The 16,530-nt window shown below is 37.0% G+C and overlaps 1 protein-coding gene across 9 annotated transcripts in view; it reads right to left on the bottom strand.

Annotated features, from left to right (window-relative positions):
• Nucleotides 1-1,681: 1,681 nt before the first annotated feature.
• The window catches only part of TIA1 (TIA1 cytotoxic granule associated RNA binding protein), a gene marked incomplete at both ends in the record, with an annotated part of 30,581 nt that continues 15,732 nt past the window's right edge, over nt 1,682-16,530 (bottom strand). For 4 of the 9 annotated variants that reach the window (XM_084234604.1, XM_084234607.1, XM_084234605.1 and 1 more), the window contains 8 exons: nt 1,682-1,808; nt 3,089-3,234; nt 4,086-4,209; nt 5,731-5,815; nt 5,921-6,016; nt 6,394-6,502; nt 12,831-12,906; nt 15,961-16,048. In XM_084234604.1, coding sequence (XP_084090730.1) covers nt 1,682-1,808; nt 3,089-3,234; nt 4,086-4,209; nt 5,731-5,815; nt 5,921-6,016; nt 6,394-6,502; nt 12,831-12,906; nt 15,961-16,048 — 851 coding nt within the window. Of the gene's footprint in view, nt 1,809-3,088; nt 3,235-4,085; nt 4,210-5,730; nt 5,816-5,920; nt 6,017-6,393; nt 6,503-12,830; nt 12,907-13,622; nt 13,660-15,960; nt 16,049-16,530 lie in introns of those variants that run through there. The other 5 variants (XM_084234606.1, XM_084234609.1, XM_084234610.1 and 2 more) reach the window with 4 other exon arrangements.

The following is a 16,530-nucleotide window of genomic DNA, read 5'->3' as shown; positions in this document are numbered from 1 at the left end:
TTCAAAGGCCTTTTCAGTTTCTAAATAAAATGCTAGGCGCTCTCTGAGGCTCTTAAAAACAACCAGCCATCCAAATATGTATAATGGGGATCCTTCCCCTTTGTGAGTCAAGAAGTCGTTTGTGACCTATACTGAAAATAAAACAAAATCTCCCACAATCTTTCTCTTCTAAGAGACTCTGAAATGTACTACAAATTTTAAAACTAGAACAATGCCCTCAAAGATTAAACCTCTTAATGTTCGGAGTCACCCCAAAATAACAAAATTGGGGGACTCCAAGGAAACAGGTACCAGAAGAATCAAAATAATGATTGCACTGAGGATTCTCCTCTTTGAAGGCTGTTTAAAGAGGTAGGATTTTAAGGTTTTTTTTGTTTATCTTTTGGCCTCTGAACATTAAAAAAATGCTTTGCCCGGCTGGTCCTTCAGGCTAACTTTGGAGTTCACAGCAACCCCAAGGCCTGACATAAGGATATTCTACAGTTTCACAGCTATCATTTGTACATATTAAGTTGATTTACTCTTTTTGAGTAAATATGACTAGAAAACGGTAAATCAATATATTCCTTACATACAGCTTTGTCTCAAATTCTTGAAAAACAAAGAGCAGATGACTTTGTATTCAAAGACTACCAAAGTATGTATTTGATATTCACATGCAAACAACTTAAAACCTTATAAATCTCCTGTCAACTCTGCATGATGCCTTTATGAAGGAAATGACATAGAAAGTTTGCTAACTGTGCAAAATATTAAACTGCAAAAACATTTTACATAATGAAATAATACATGTAAATGTAGAAGTTGACACATGACATTAACATGGGTTCATAAGAACTTAATCACATTTTAGAGATTTTCTTTAGTAACAAGTTTTTTGTTTTTATATTTCCTGGTATACTGCAAAGTTTATCACAGAAGATAAAAATCCCTTAAAACAAATCTAACAGGGAATTCTTGAGGCACCTTCTCATAGAAAACATAAGAGGAATGAAATATCAATCCATCTGAGAAAAGTTTTCAATCTAAGTGAACATCATTTTTTTTCCATTTAAGTATACTTTACAGAACTTTAATAAGGCAAGACAAATTTGTGGAAAAAAATGTAGATACAAAAATGACGTAAACTAATAATTTATATTTAAAAATCCCAAAGGGTAAACAGTGGAGAAGGGACAGGTCAAACAATGCCTTTTTCAAAAAACCTAAAACAAAATTGTGCACAAGCTGAAGATTACGAAGAACTTCAAAACTGCACAGTTTTGGTTTTTCTTTCCATTTTCTTTTTTACATCTTTATATTTCATGTTTTAAATCATATCAGGAATGCAAACTAGAACTGCACACTACTTTAGTGGAAAAAAGTTCAACATTGTGCAATTTTCTGCCTCTTAATTTTAAAAAAGTGGCAGCAATCCCTGCATTTATATTTGAAACAAGGATCTGAGAAACTTTATCAAAAAAGGTAATGAAGGCAAAAATTGGCAGACATCCAGCATCTTGTTTCTTTTTAAAACAATGTGGATGATAAGTAATTTCATGATTAAAAAATGAATCTTTTTAAATAAATACATTGTATCTGACATTTGCACTGACTGATTTGATAAATCTTTAAGTAAACAACTGCTTTACTACACTCCCTGTAGCCTCAAGCCACTGGCTTTAGATTCTGAAGTCCTTTTTCACTGGGTTTCATACCCTGCCACTCGATATCCTGCAGGCTGATTAGGCAACATACTGCCATTCTGTCCCGGAGGTGGCTGTACTCCATAATTTGGTCCCATCCATGGTGCAGAAGACTGTGTCTGACTGGAAGAGAATATGAAAGAAGTAGAAAGGAGGGAAAAACCTAGTGATTAAAAGAAAATGTAATGCCAAGAACAACACATACATGGGAAACACACTTTTCTCTTAAGCCCAAATTTAAGAATAAATATTATGCCACAGTACACAAAGGCAAAGGTTTTCCTCTTAAAAGCACACATATTTATAAGATGAATTTGTGCAGTTTAATTCTATTAGTTTGATTACAGCTAAGAAAATACTGTTAGGTGCAGCAGACCTTGCTTGTCTTGCCTGCTGTTTCCCTTAGCAGAGTATTTCAGTAAACCGCCTGTTCTGCTCCCCACTTTGTCTCTAGTGAATCTTGTTATCCCCCCAGCACAGAAGAACTGGGGTGCAGGCCAGACATGTGGGGCATAAGAGGATTCACCAGAGATGAGGAGCAGAACAGGCGGATTTACTGAAATACTCTGCTAAGGGTAGCAGTGGGCAAGACAGGAGAGGTCTGCTGTGCCATACATGGGTTAGCTCCCTGGCTGGGAATTGAAGTAAGGCTTTAGTGGTGCTAGAACTGAGACTTAACCCCAAGACCACTAGGGAGGCCCATAAATAAAAAGAAAGAAAACAGATAATGTTTCAAAAGAAAAAAGAAAAAGAAGAAAAGAAAACCCTTAACCTATAAACATTTATCCTCTTTGAATTCAGGAAACACTTATCATCTCAGAAATGAAAGTTGTACATCAGGGTTATACACATGCTGACCAAGTCACTAACTGAAAGAAACTCAATCATTTTGAGTAAGGACTAACATTTACATTACCTAAAGAAGAAACTGAAAAATTGGCCTATGTAAACATATACATTTTTTCAACACACAAGATTATTTTTACATAAAAAGTGCAAAAGTATTTTAATTTCCAGCCTGTTTTCCAGAAATTTAAGTAAAATTATGTAATTCACGGTATATAAGGCATCAGAATAACTGCATCCAAGCAGGATTAAGTGACCATTTGTCATGTAAAAAGTTTATTAAGTTCTTATTTTCTCACTTTACATTAGTTGATTCATCATCAACCATTACCAAAATTCTTATTACGCTGGTTAAAACTAAAGGTAACATTTCTAGGCAAACTTTTAAAAAGGTTACTATTTAAAACTGTAAATCAAAAGCCACTCTAAATTAATTGCTTCAGAGGTTGAAGCTATGATTCAGACAGAGGGCCATACTGCCTACTACTTAAAATCTCTTTCCAAGTTGTAACCATATTCAAAGGTCAATATTAAAGGAAAAGTGCAAATATACTTACTTAAATCCCTGCTGGTTCCATGCCTGGCCATACATTCCATACGCAGGTACTTGCCAACCATTAGGCATATACTGGCCAATTTGCTGTGCATTTCCATACCACTGGCCCCACTGGCCATAAGCTTGTGGATATCCAATTTGATTCTGCTATTAAGTAAAATTATAACAGATAATTTGGTATTATTTCAAACTTTTTGCATATATATAGTCCTAATATATCACAAAAATACAGCCATGACACATATAGTCACCATTATAATTAAAGTGAAAGGATAAATGAAAGTTTAGAAAGTGACTGCTAAAAAAAAAAGTGAGGTTATGCTGCTGTAATTCTATGTGCTGCTCTCTGAATGGCACATACATTCTTTGTAAGGCAGTAGTAGGTAATGATGCCCTAGTAAGAAATATTTAAACTCAGTATAATGTTTAAGAGTTCTGCAAACTATCCATATGACTGTTTCCTTTAGATAGGGAAGGTATAAAGACAACTTATTCCTATATTCATTCAGTTTACTTCAGAAACTTAGTTTAGGATTTTCTTACTCCCATTTACAGTTTCCTCATAGAAATCTTTAAGGAATCAAGTCTGAATTACTAAAGCTGCCTGGAAAAAAGGCAGCAAAATCTGGAATAGAATGTCAAAACTCTAAATATAGTTTTATTTTTGTTTCAATTGAATCAAGCATGCTTGTGAGTTCTCCAAACAGTGCATGAATAAATCTACCAAGTATTAAAAAAAAAAATTAATACCCTGTTAGGTTTGTCGGAGCATTTTAAAATCCACTGTGGGAGCATGAGTCAATTGAGGCGGTCACATTCATCATGTCACCACTGCACTCCATGAACCACCACTCTGGAACTATAATACATGTAGGAAGAGCCCTTATATACTATCATTTTAGCTAGAGACTTATTAACAAGGATTATCAACAATTTTATTTTAAAATAACCTTAATATGAACCCAGAAATTACTTTGCAAAGTCAAGAACCTTCTCACCTGTTGCACAGGATTTATCATATCAAGAGTTTCTTTGCCCCAATAGCATTTCACAACATGACCTTCAATGGTAGTTCCATTAACAGAAACAATCGCATGTGCTGCACTTTCATGAGAATTGAACCTATTGAAAACAATATTAAGAATCACCAACATAAACTGCTTAAAATACTTATGAATAAAATCTATTTTTAGAAATCAAGCTTAGGCTGAGGTAAAATAGGTAGTCCACATAAATCAATAAAATGGCATATCCTTGGCTTTTTCTTTTCTCAAAGGTCTTATAGTTCTGGAGAAACTTTTTTTTTCCCTAAAGATTTACTTATTTATGTATACAAGAGCTGGGGTACAGGCCAGAGATGTGGGGGTGAGTGGATTCACCAGAGACAGAGTGGGGAACAGAACAGGCAGATTGACCAAAGTACACTGCTGAGGGGAGCAGTGGGAGAGACAGGAGAGGTCTGCTTCTCCATGTGGGGTGCTCCCTGGCCGGCTGGGGATTGAACTCGTGTTGCAGGCTGCCACTGCTTCATAGTGTGGTACTTAACCCCTTGTGCCACCAGGGAGGCCCAAGAAAGTTTTTTTTAAAGATTTATTTATGCATACAAGAACTGGGGTGTAGGCCACAGAGGTATGTGTGTGTGGGGTGTGTGTGTGTGAGAAGATTCACCAGAGACAGAGTAAGGAATAGAACAGGTGGATTTACTGAAATACGGGTGAGAAGAGGTCTGCTATGCCATGTGGATTAGCTCCCTGGCCGGGGAATGAACTCATGTCACAGTGGCTGGTGGCAGCTTGATAGTGCTGAGACTTTGACCCCTGCATCACCAGGGTGGCCCTTGGAGAAACTTCTTTTAAGAAAGGATTTTTTTTTTTTGAAGATACATTTATTTATGCATACAAGAGCCGGGATGTAGGCCAGACGTGCAGGGGGTGTGAGAGGATTCACCAGAGACAGAATAGGGAGCAGAAGAGGCATATTGACTGAAATACATTGCTGAGGGGAGCAGCAGATGAGACAGGAGGTCTGCTGTGCCATGTGGGTTAGCTCCCTGGCTGGGTATTGAACTCATACTGCAGTGGCTGAGGGATAGCTTCATAGTGCTAAGACCACTGGGAGGCCCAAGAGAGGAATTTTTACTGGTTTGTGTTAGAAGGGATTCTATTAAAAAAAAAAATGGTAAATATATTCAATGTCAGAGAAATTTCTATTTCTTTATAATCAAGGGGAAGTTTTAAGAAAACAACTAAGTTACATGTTCAAAAATGACTTTAAGGGCCTCCCTTAATGGGGTTAAGATGCAAGGGGTGGTACAAGGGGTTAAGACACAACCTATGAAGCAATTTGCAGCCACTGCAGCACAAGTTCGATCCCCAGCTAGGGAGCTATCCACGTGGTGAAGCAGACCTCCTGACTTGCCCACTGCTCCCTTCAGCAGTGTATTTCAGTCAGTCTGCCTGTTCTGTTCCCAATTCTGCTTCTGGTGATTTCTCTCACCCCTAGCACCACTGGCCTGTACCCCAGTTCTTGTATGCATAAATAAATAATAAATCTTCAAAAAAACAAAAAAACAAAAATGACTTTACGTGGAAGTTTCTTAGCCCTCCTCTCCCCTGCCAAAACAACAACAAAAACCACCCCTACCGAACAAATGAATATCCTTTATCTGGGAAGACTCGAATTTCCATTATTTGTCCAAATGGTGAAAAAGTCTGACGCATTAGTTGTTCTGTTAAATGAGAAATAAAAATACACTGTTACACTAAAATCCTACACGTATGCTTTTCAGCTTAAAAACTAATCTCAAGATGCCACAAAAGTAAAGGTCCCATACCTGTTAGACCAGAAGTGACACCTCCACAGTACACAGTGCAGTTGCTTGGACTAGATTGATTTACAACTTCATCGTAAGATAGCTGTTTGGTGTTTGCTGGGGAGGTAGAGTTTTATAATTTTAATTCATTAAATAAAATGTTCAGAAAGAAAAAGGCAGCATTAACTACCCTATTATAATAATATTTACCTTAACCAAAATGCTTATATAAAATATATTGCATTTGAGAATTAAACCTCCCCCAAGAATATCTAATTATTCATTGTTCTCTACTGAATAGGAGACTTGACATTGATAATACCATTTATTATTTAGAATTACAAAAATGAAAACTAAGTACATTTTTGAACAGTAGTCTTGATTTGCTTCTCATCTATTTCTGCAATAAGTCTCCGGAAACAGCTCTAACATTTAAAATCTAGTGTATTTTTCTCCAAAATTCCACATTTCCTTTTCTTCTCCAATACACCTACACTCATATGTACTCTTTGGAGCTGGAGGCTTTCGGGTTGCCCAGTTAGTTCTGATTTGTCTTCCACCAAGCCACTGGCCACCCATCTGTTGAATGGCGTTTTCAGCATCCTGTTCCGCACAACATTAGAAACAACAAAGTCACCATTAGTTGATATTAAATAACTGTTAGATAAAAGTCATGTTTGTCTTTCATAAATGTTTTCTGAATGAAAATGCTTTATGAAATACATGGTATATAAGTTTTCCTAAAATAAAATGGTGCTTTCAAACTCTTTATATTTCAATATTAGATTTTCAGAATGTTAATCCATTAACCTGAAAAGGGGATAACGTCTAAAAGTCTTTATGAGGATGCTACTATAAAGTTTATGCAAGAACTCTGAATATTATAGATGAAAATCTCATTTCATAATCTAACAAGTTTGTTACTGTTAATTGGTTTCTCATTCATCCAAGTAAATACTAAACAGCTATCATGTTCTTGGCAATAGGTTAAAGGCTAGGAATACAATGATGAATGAAGCAGATATGGCCTCTGCTGCCATGCAGCTTACAATCTTTAGGGGGACAAACCAGGTAATTACAAATTATGGTAAATGCCATGACAGAAGCAAAAGGCTGAGATAAAGAATGTGGGCATGGATGTCTACTTTAAACCACATAATTAGGGAAGGCTTCTCTGAAGTGATATGCAAGCTGAAATTAAGAGGAATAGGAGCTGGCCAAGCAAGCCCTGGTAGAATATATTAAGCACTGCAAAGCATATTAAGGCAGGAAAGAGTTTATTATGCATGTGAAAGAAGCACTTGAAAGATCACCAGTTTCAATGGAATCTAATGAGCAAAGAGGGTAGGATGCCAGAGGGAAGTAAGATTTTAAGAGATTGTCATGATCTGATTTATATTTTAAGAAGGCCATTGTTAGTACTACAAGTCAGGTGAATAACAAAGGTAAAAAGACACTTTATGAGTCTAAAGCAATATCCAGTTTTAAAAAAAAAAAGGTGGCCAGGACTGGTGGAGTGGCAATGGGTATAATTTAAAAAACAGTGGAAAGAAGTGGGGGGCAGGTGGTGCACTGTAAGTAAAAGAAGAGGAATCAAAGATAACATTTAGGTCTTGCTTGAGTAGTAGGGAGGACGATACTAGCATTTAATGAAATAAGAATCCAGAGGAGGAAAGGAACAAGTTTGAGGACTAAACAAACTTCCATTTATCACATTAAGTATGAGAAGTCTGTAAGACATCTAAATGAAGGGCCTCCCCGGTGGCGCAGCGGTTGAGCGCTGGGTTGCGAAGCTGCCCGCAGCCTCTGCAGCGCTGGTTCAATTCCCGGCTGCTCCCCGGCCACCGGAGGCGGGTCACGCATGGCGCGCAGACCTCTCCTGCCGCCCGCTGCTCCCCTCAGCAGTGTACTTCGGTCCTTCTGCCTGCTCTGCTCCCCACTCTGGCTCTGGTGAATTCTCTCACCCTCCCGCGCTTCTGACTCTACCCAGTGCATGTAAAAACAAAACAAACAAACAAAATAAATAAATAAAACATGCCTCTATTAAAAAAAAAAAAAAAGACATCTAAATGAAGACAAAGTAGTAAACAGAACTGGAAATACAACATTCAAGTCATGAACACTAAAGAGTAAAGAATCCTGGGACAGAGCCCTGAAAAACAGCAAAATCTGAAAACTGCATAAAGGAAAAACTGCTAGTAAAGGAGAACAAGATGGAGTATTAGTAAGTGATGAAAAATGAAGCCTGCTGGAGGCCTGCTCCAGCAGAATGTCGTGTCAGGGGTCCCCAAAAGGAAAGGACGGCGTCGGCGAAAACTTGGGGGGCTGAGGGGAAGTGAGGTGAGGCAGACATAGACTGCCTCTTATATTGGTGCAAGTCTCTCTTATACAGACTCTTGTCTCAGGCAGGCCTTTATTTATACATCAAATTCTTTATGTGATCATTACATCATGCAATCATGTGATTTCACTTTTACATTGTTTCAGAACTTATTTTTGATTATCAATCAGTGCCCAGACCTTTCTTAATTTTCCCAGTATATGATTAACTTGGTTGATTGGTTACATTAACTTGGTTACATATTTTCCTAGGTGATGTTATGTTATTCAGAAAATAGAAACAGGTGCTACACACAGCATGATTCAAGCAGTCAAGCTAGGTAACTAAAACAAGGCTAAGAGGGCATTGTAAAATCACAGGCAGCTTTCTATTTCCTATATAGAATCAGGGGGTCCCTGTGTCATGGGAACAACATGTGGTGTGTTTTTGTCGGATCCCTTTGTCTCCCGGGGCATCTCAGGGGCTTTCCCTTGTGGGGGGACTTTTGCCGGGCTCGATTCCAAGAGCTCTATCAAGCATGGCTTGCTAGAGAACTCAGTGTTACTCATAGTATCAGAATTATAAATTGAGGGGCGTGGAGAGTTGTTGGGAGCCATTTCATGTTAGAAAGTGCTTTTCTCAAACTACTGAAGTGTGCATTACTGGCACTAATGCCAACACTCATTGTGTTATTTTGAAGCTTATAGAAAATTTCCATGGTTTCAGTAACAGCTACAAACAAATGAAAGAAAATAGCAGGAGCCAGCTATGGAGCTTTCTGACTTTTCAGAAATTTCCCCCATGCCCGGACCTTGTCAGACAGCATGGGTAGCATAGCCCGCGCCAGAAGCCCACAAAAGTATACAGAGCCAAGGAAGCATAGGTCAAGAGATGAACTTGAAAAGGGTGAAAAGCAAAAACAAAAGCCAGTTTAGAGTACACTGAGAAGTAAATGGGATGCTGCTTTGGTTTTTGTATGTCAACCATGAGCACAAAAGATCAGGCAGATTTAAACCTAATTCCTGAGACACATAAAAAGAAAATGCATATTCTTTTTTTTTTTTTTTTATAGAGGCATGCTTTATTTATTTATTTTACTTGTTTGTTTGTTTGTTTATACATGCACTGGGTACAGTCAGAAGCGCGGGAGGGTGAGAGAATTCACCAGAGCCAGAGCGGGGAGCAGAGCAGGCAGAAGGACCGAAGTACACTGCTGAGGGGAGCAGCGGGCGGCAGGAGAGGTCTGCGCGCCATGTGGGACCCTCCTCTGGTGGCCGGGGAGCAGCCGGGGATTGAACCGGCGCCGCAGAGGTCACGGGCAGCTTCGCAACCCAGCGCTCAACCGCTGCGCCACCGGGGAGGCCCAGAAAATGCATATTCTTAAAAGGAAACAAATATTGTCCTTCATAAGATATCAAACTACTACTGAACTGTCCCCTCAAATTGATATGAAGTCCTAACTACCCCTTAAGCTCACAAAAATATTAGGATTTGCTAATAGGGTCATTGCAGATGTATTAGTAAAGATGAGGTTATACTGGATTAAGATGGCCCTAATTCCATTATCACTGATGTCCTTATAAGAAGAACAGAAGCCAGTGTGGATACACACAGAAGGCAGAGGGCCATGTGAAGATGAAGAGTCTGGAGTGAAGCAGCTACCAGCCAAGGATAACAAAGATTATTGGCAACTACCAGAAACTAAGAAGGAGAGAGAGAGAAGGATTCTTCTATAGTTTAGTTTATTTTTTTTTTAAAAGATAACTAGCAAGTTTCACCTTTTTTTAAAAAAGATTTATTTATGCATACAAGAATTGGGGTACAGGCCAGAGATGCAGGGGGTGAGAGGATTCACCAGAGACAGAGTATGGAATAGAACAGGCAGATTGACTGAAATACATTGCTGAGGGGAGCAGCGGGCGAGACAGGAGAGGTCTGCTTCACCATGTGGGTTGCTCCCTGGCCAGCCAGGGATTGAACTTGTTCTGTAGAGGCTGCGAATTGCTTCACAGTACAGTGCTTAACCCCTCGCATCACCACCAGGGAGGCCCTATAGTTTATTTTTTCAAAAAGATTTATTTATTTATGAACACAAGAACTGGAGTATGGGGTGGGGAGGGTGCAGGAGGGGTTAGAGGATTCACCAGAGACAAACCAGAGAGCAGAACAGGCGGATTGACTGAAATACACTGTTGAGGGGAGCAGCGGGCTAGCCAGGAGAGGTCTGCTGTGCCATGTGGGTCACCTCCCTGGCCAGGGATCGAACTTGTGCTGCAGTAGTTGCAGATAGCTTCATAGTGCTGAGGTTTAACCCCTTGCGCCACCAGGGAGGACCCAATTAATTTTTTTAGATTTTATTTATTTTTTTGCATAGAACTGGGATATATAGGCCAGAGGATTCACCAGAGACAAAGTGGGGAGCAGAATACCCTATTTACTGAAATATATTGCTAAGGGAAGCAGTAGGTGAGAAAGGAGAGTTCTGCTACATTATATATGGGTCAGCTCCCTGGCAGGGATCAAACTCAGGCTGCAAAGGTGATAGCATGATAGCACTGAGACTTGACCCCTATGCCATCAGGGAGGCCCCTATGAAAAACTTGCATGGGTCATTCTTAGACACTCTTGCATAGAAAGTACAGTGTCTCTGTACTTACATTGGTAAACAACAGTCATAACATGGAGGCAATACAATAAAACCCAAAGGTTAATGAAACATTGTTGTATACTTCAAGATTAGTGCCAATATAAATTCTTCCACTAGGGGCCTCCCTGGTAGCACAAGGGGTTAAGTCTCAGCACTAGGAAGCTATTTGCAGCACGAGTTCAATCCTTGGCCAGGGAGCCAATAACCCACATGGTGCAGCAGACCTCTTCTGTCTGGTCCACTGCTCCCCTGAGCAGTGTATTTCAGTCAATCCACCTGCTCTGCTTCCCACTCTGTTCTCTGACCACCACGGCCTCTCCCCACTCACACCTCAGGCCTATACCCCAGCTCTTGCGTGCATAAATAAATCTTAAAAAAAAATTCTTCCATCATTTACTTCTGTATTTTTTGGACGTGCAATACCCTCCCTGACATTTAATTATCCTGAACCTTGTGCTACCACATTAAAAGAGTTAAAATTATTTATTTGAATTTGAAGTATTTTTACAAGGTTCACACATCAAACAATACAATGTAGAAGAGAAGCTTCCATCCTTCCTTCAGCTGCCTAACTCTCTTTACCTACCCCTAAACAGGAACCACTGCAACCAATTTCTCATTTATCCCTATAGGGGGAAAGAAGACACAGACACAGACACTGCGCAAATACTTTTCCTTCCTTTTTACTCAAGTGAGGGGCTTCACCTAACAATAAAACACCATGGAAATCTTCCTATAGTCAGTACTCACAGAGTTTTCTTATTCCTTTTTTAAAAACAATGGCACAGTATTACATTATACAAAGGACATGCCAAATATTTTATCCAACTGTCACACTAAATTATGAGTCTTGGGCCTCCCTGGTAGCCCAAGGGGTTAAGACGCAACCTATGAAGCCATCCGCAGTCACTGCAAGAACAAGTTTGATCCCTGGCCAGGGAGAAGACCCACATGGCGCAGCAGACCTCTCCTGACTCGCCCACGGCTCCCCTCAGCAGTGTATTTCATTAAATCTACCTGTTCTGTTCCCTACTGTCTCTGGTGAATCCTCTTACCCCACCCCACACCTCTGGCCTGTACCCCAGTTCTTGTATGCATAAATAAATAAATCTTTAAAAAAAAATTATGAGTCTTTTCCTTTATATACCCTTTTCTCACCTGTCATTTGACAAACTGTACTCTTTCCCTTTTCGCTGCAAACTCCAGTAGTTTCAAGTTCTTATAAGCTGGTGTTCAATAAATATTTGTTGATTGAAGGAAATGATGAAACATTTTCAAATACATTAATTATTTTAAAAGTCCCTGCCTAGGACCGCCCCGGTGGCACAGTGGTTGAGCGCTGGGTTGCGAAGCTGCCCGCAGCCTCTGCAGTACCAGTTCGATCCCCGGCTGCTCCCCAGCCATGGGAGGAGGGTCCCACATGGCACGCAGACCTCTCCTGCCGCCCGCTGCTCCCCTCAGCAGTGTACTTCGGTCCTTCTGCCTGCTCTGCTCCCTGCTCTGGCTCTGGTGAATTCTCTCACCCTCCCGTGCTTCTGAATGAACCCAGTGCTTGCTTGCATGCATGCATGCATGCATAAATAAATAAATAAAACAAATCTTAAAAAAAAAAAAAAAAAAGTCCCTGCCTACTGGAAATTTTATTAGCTGCTTTTAAATTACCGTTAGAATATAAAATAGATAGTTAAACACATAACTGTGATTTTCATTATCTAGCTTTGGTTGATAATTTAAACATCTCTAATGTCTTTATTTTGAAAAAATTTTATCAGTACTCTTCCTGCATTACGTGCTACATAAATGTTGAATAAATATCCAAATAGGAGAAAGAAGGTATTCTCCAGTGAGGGTGTTAATTACCAAAGAAATGAACAAGTGGCAAATAGAAGAAAAGTAATAATTAAAACAAGTATTTTTATTCTTTACTCTTAAAGCACTGCATATGCACTTTTTATTGAGCTCACCCATTTGTTGAAAAAGGACACAAAGCCATATCCCTTAGACTTTCCTGTTGCCATGTCTTTTACCACTCGGGCATCTCTGAAATCAGAAACAATCAGAAGTTTAGGTTTGCAAACTCTTCTCTGAACATCAAGTGAGAATTTATATACAACTCATTTTCATGTTTCATCTTCATTAAAATGAACCTTTAATGCAAATTCACCTTTCAGTCTTTTAAAATTTATCATGTATTAGCAAATGTGCTAATTTTATAAACATGCAAATCAATAACTTCCTAAATATAGATGTATATGTACAAACTGCCTCCCACTTCAAAAAGTTTTTCAAACTTTCAAATATTAAACATGGTGAAAGCAGCTATTCACATGAATTAACCACTTATAGGGTTTAAATTAGATGAATGGCTTTCTTTAACCATGCAATTTTTAATTTTCTGTCTTACACCATATACTACCTAATCATTAAACAATTAAAACAGAAAACTGGAAACTAAAAGAATAAAAAAGTTCTATAGTTCCTAAATTAATTAAATTATTTTATTTCCTTAAATCAATTCATACCCCCCTTTTGAGCTATGGATAAAGTTTGAGAACTTGACATTCTCAGAAATGCTAAATCAGTGATGAAAAATAGACACACACTTTAAAATTTATAAGAAAAGATTTTATACTGAATTTTAAAATAACAACCATGTAAGATTGATTGGAAACTACAAGATATAAAGGTAAAATTTTAAAAAGTCAGAAAGTAAAAAAGCACGCCAACATTTATCCACTGTGAACCGTAGCTTGTAGTTAGCCAGGGCAATTCTGTCCATTCTTCAGAGATACTCTGCAAAATAACCAGAGCCCTATTATTTGAGATTGAGTAAAAAACCCAGCCATGATAGCTAAAACTCCATACCTCAAAAAATTGGACTCAAATTGTGCTTCACAGGCAATCTGCTTTTAAGTTTAGCCAGGTATGTCACAATGCTTGTTCTCTCAGGACACATGAACAAAACAGGCACTTTCACAACAAAAACCCAAGTCAGAAAGCCATGCAATATAATTTTATATTAAACATCAGCATATTTTGATCAATTTAGGAGTGATTCATTAAGTGTTTAGGGTCGAAATGAGAAGAAGTGGTGAAAGGGAAAACTAATACAAGTCACTTCTCAATATGTAAAAATACTTATCAAATTATCTGTAAGTATACATGAATTTAACTTGGTAGCTGATTCATTTCTATACCAAGTGTGCTAGACTATCCTACTCAAGAATGGGAAGTTTCAACTATATAAATTAAAAAAAGAAGGCACTATATTTTTTATACAAAATATTTTAAGAGACCACCAACTACTGCACAACTCTATAAATTCAGCATTGTTGTAGAAGCACTACAAAGAGTATCTATCATGAAAACTTTTCAACATACAGTTATCAAACTTATCTCCTTTAAACAATTAAGAAATGATGCTACCAACTGAAAATGGTTATCTTAAATTTAGAAATGCCAGCTTCTTGGATTCTAAAGTTTAGACATTATGCATAACCCTCAAGTGAAAATTACAAAATTTAAAGACCTTACCCAGAAAAAAATAATATATACATCACTTATGTATTGACCATAAGCAAATCTGAAAACTAAAACTATACCAATATCTTTAACAAAAGAAAGTATTAATCTATTATTAAAAGTCATGAAATCACTAAAATTTGAATATCATTTATCTGGAAACTCATTGTTTAACAATCTTTTTCCAATCCAAATGAAATTCCCTTGTTTTCAGAAAAGTTACTTTAATCAATATCAAACTATTTAATAAAATAGCTATTTAACCTGTCAAAATGTTAGGAAATTTTTTTCTTCTTAGTTTCAGGAAATATTAGCTTTGAGATATACTGAACTCTTATTTATTTCTGAAATTAATTCTCTAAGGAAGCTGCAACAAATATCTAGACCTGATTCTTTAATCCTTTTAATGGAACTATGATTACTCTGAAAGTAGGCTAAAACTCATAAAGATCCCCACATCAAAATGAAAACAAACACAAATTTTGTATACAGACATTTATAGAGCCTTTCAAGAGGCCAAAGATTAAGACCCTCCAGTTTAGATATTTAAAAACAATTTAAGCATCACCAAAATCCTAAGATAGAGTAAAAGAAATAATCAAGAAATTAGAACTGATTTTCCTAATCATTTTCACAAAGAAAAATGTCATCTACAGAAGATTACATTCACTTGCATTTTTATTTTCCTACCAATGAACTATAACTCTTCAAATGAAAACTCCCAAAATTCATCATCAACACTACTGGTATTTGCTTTCTAGTTGCCTCGCCTTCTCACCTCTGTTGTTAGTCTGTTCATCAAACCAAACCAAAGCTAGTGTTTCTTTTTTACTACTCTTCTTGAATGAACAGTAATAAAAGAACAAGAAACACTAAAAAAAGTTGTTTTCTAAATTCAACATTACTTCTTAAAAAAGTACTACAACCATTTTATTACTTTTACTCTAATATGGCATGCTTTTCAAAATATCAAAGTTCTTTTGTGATGAATAATATTAACTTGAGTATGGTATTTTCAAAGAACCTAAAATGTATGATTAATAACAAATGCAATCAAGACAGTGCTTCATAAAAAACTAAAAAGCATTATTATCATTATTATTATAACAGCAGCAGCAACAACAACAAAAAGGGTCGTTACCTGGGAAATAACCTTTAATAACTGCTTTTTAGGTTGAATTGTTAATGTTTCCTTTTATTAAAATATATTAACACAAAATGCATCATATCACAGACGTGCCCAAAGGGTCTAAATTCCTTAGTCACAGCACACGTTTACTAGAGTATGACCAAGCTAGCAAGACACTTATTTAAAAATTAAGTACAGCAGCAAATTTATCCCTTAAAAGCTAATGCTAATTGGAAAAGGGTGTTAAGATCAATGGAGGCCAAAGATTGATTTATAACAGGAAAACAATCTTTTGTTGTTAACTGCTTGGATAGTCTCTAAATAATGTAACATTATATTTAAATGTTAAAATTAAAGCCCAATATTCACAACAGATTTTCAAATTACTTTTATAAAAGATTGTTTCTAATTAAAAGCATTTTAAATTTATCTTTATTACTTACGATATTCTTCCAAAAGGTGCAAAAGCAGCTTTTATATCTTCAGTTGTAATTTCTGGACTGAGATCACCAACAAAGACATGGAAATGATCTTATAAGGGGAAGGAAGGGGAAGTGAAAAGAAAAATAAAATTTTAGAATTTAAAAAATACTAAAATCTATTTATAAAATATTCTTAAAATAATTTATGGATTACAGTAAAGTATAAGCAAAACACTATCCTATATCTATATAAATTCTATCAATTTTTAACATTACAAATCAGGGTGACAATACAGTAAAGATTCTCCTAAGGGACTGATATATCTAAATCGAAACTGACAGGTATATTTCTACTGACAGCCAATTATTATACTGGTCTATGAAAATAAACTAGTATCATATAACAAGTTTTGCAAAAAAAAAATTTAATGATTTAATTACCATCTTAATAGTAATTATTTACATTTATTCAGTTTACCACTATATTAAGGCTTTACAAATTGAAACAAAATAGTGGTACTGTGAATTATGTAGTCTAGATTTGCCTCAGTTAAAACAATTTACTGAAGCTAGCTACATGATATACTTGGT

This window comes from Talpa europaea (genome assembly GCF_964194135.1).
Source record: "Talpa europaea genome assembly, chromosome: 6".
Lineage (NCBI taxonomy): Eukaryota > Metazoa > Chordata > Mammalia > Eulipotyphla > Talpidae > Talpa > Talpa europaea.
Note: the sequence above shows the minus strand (reverse complement) of the source record. Positions and strands in the feature narration are given on the sequence as shown.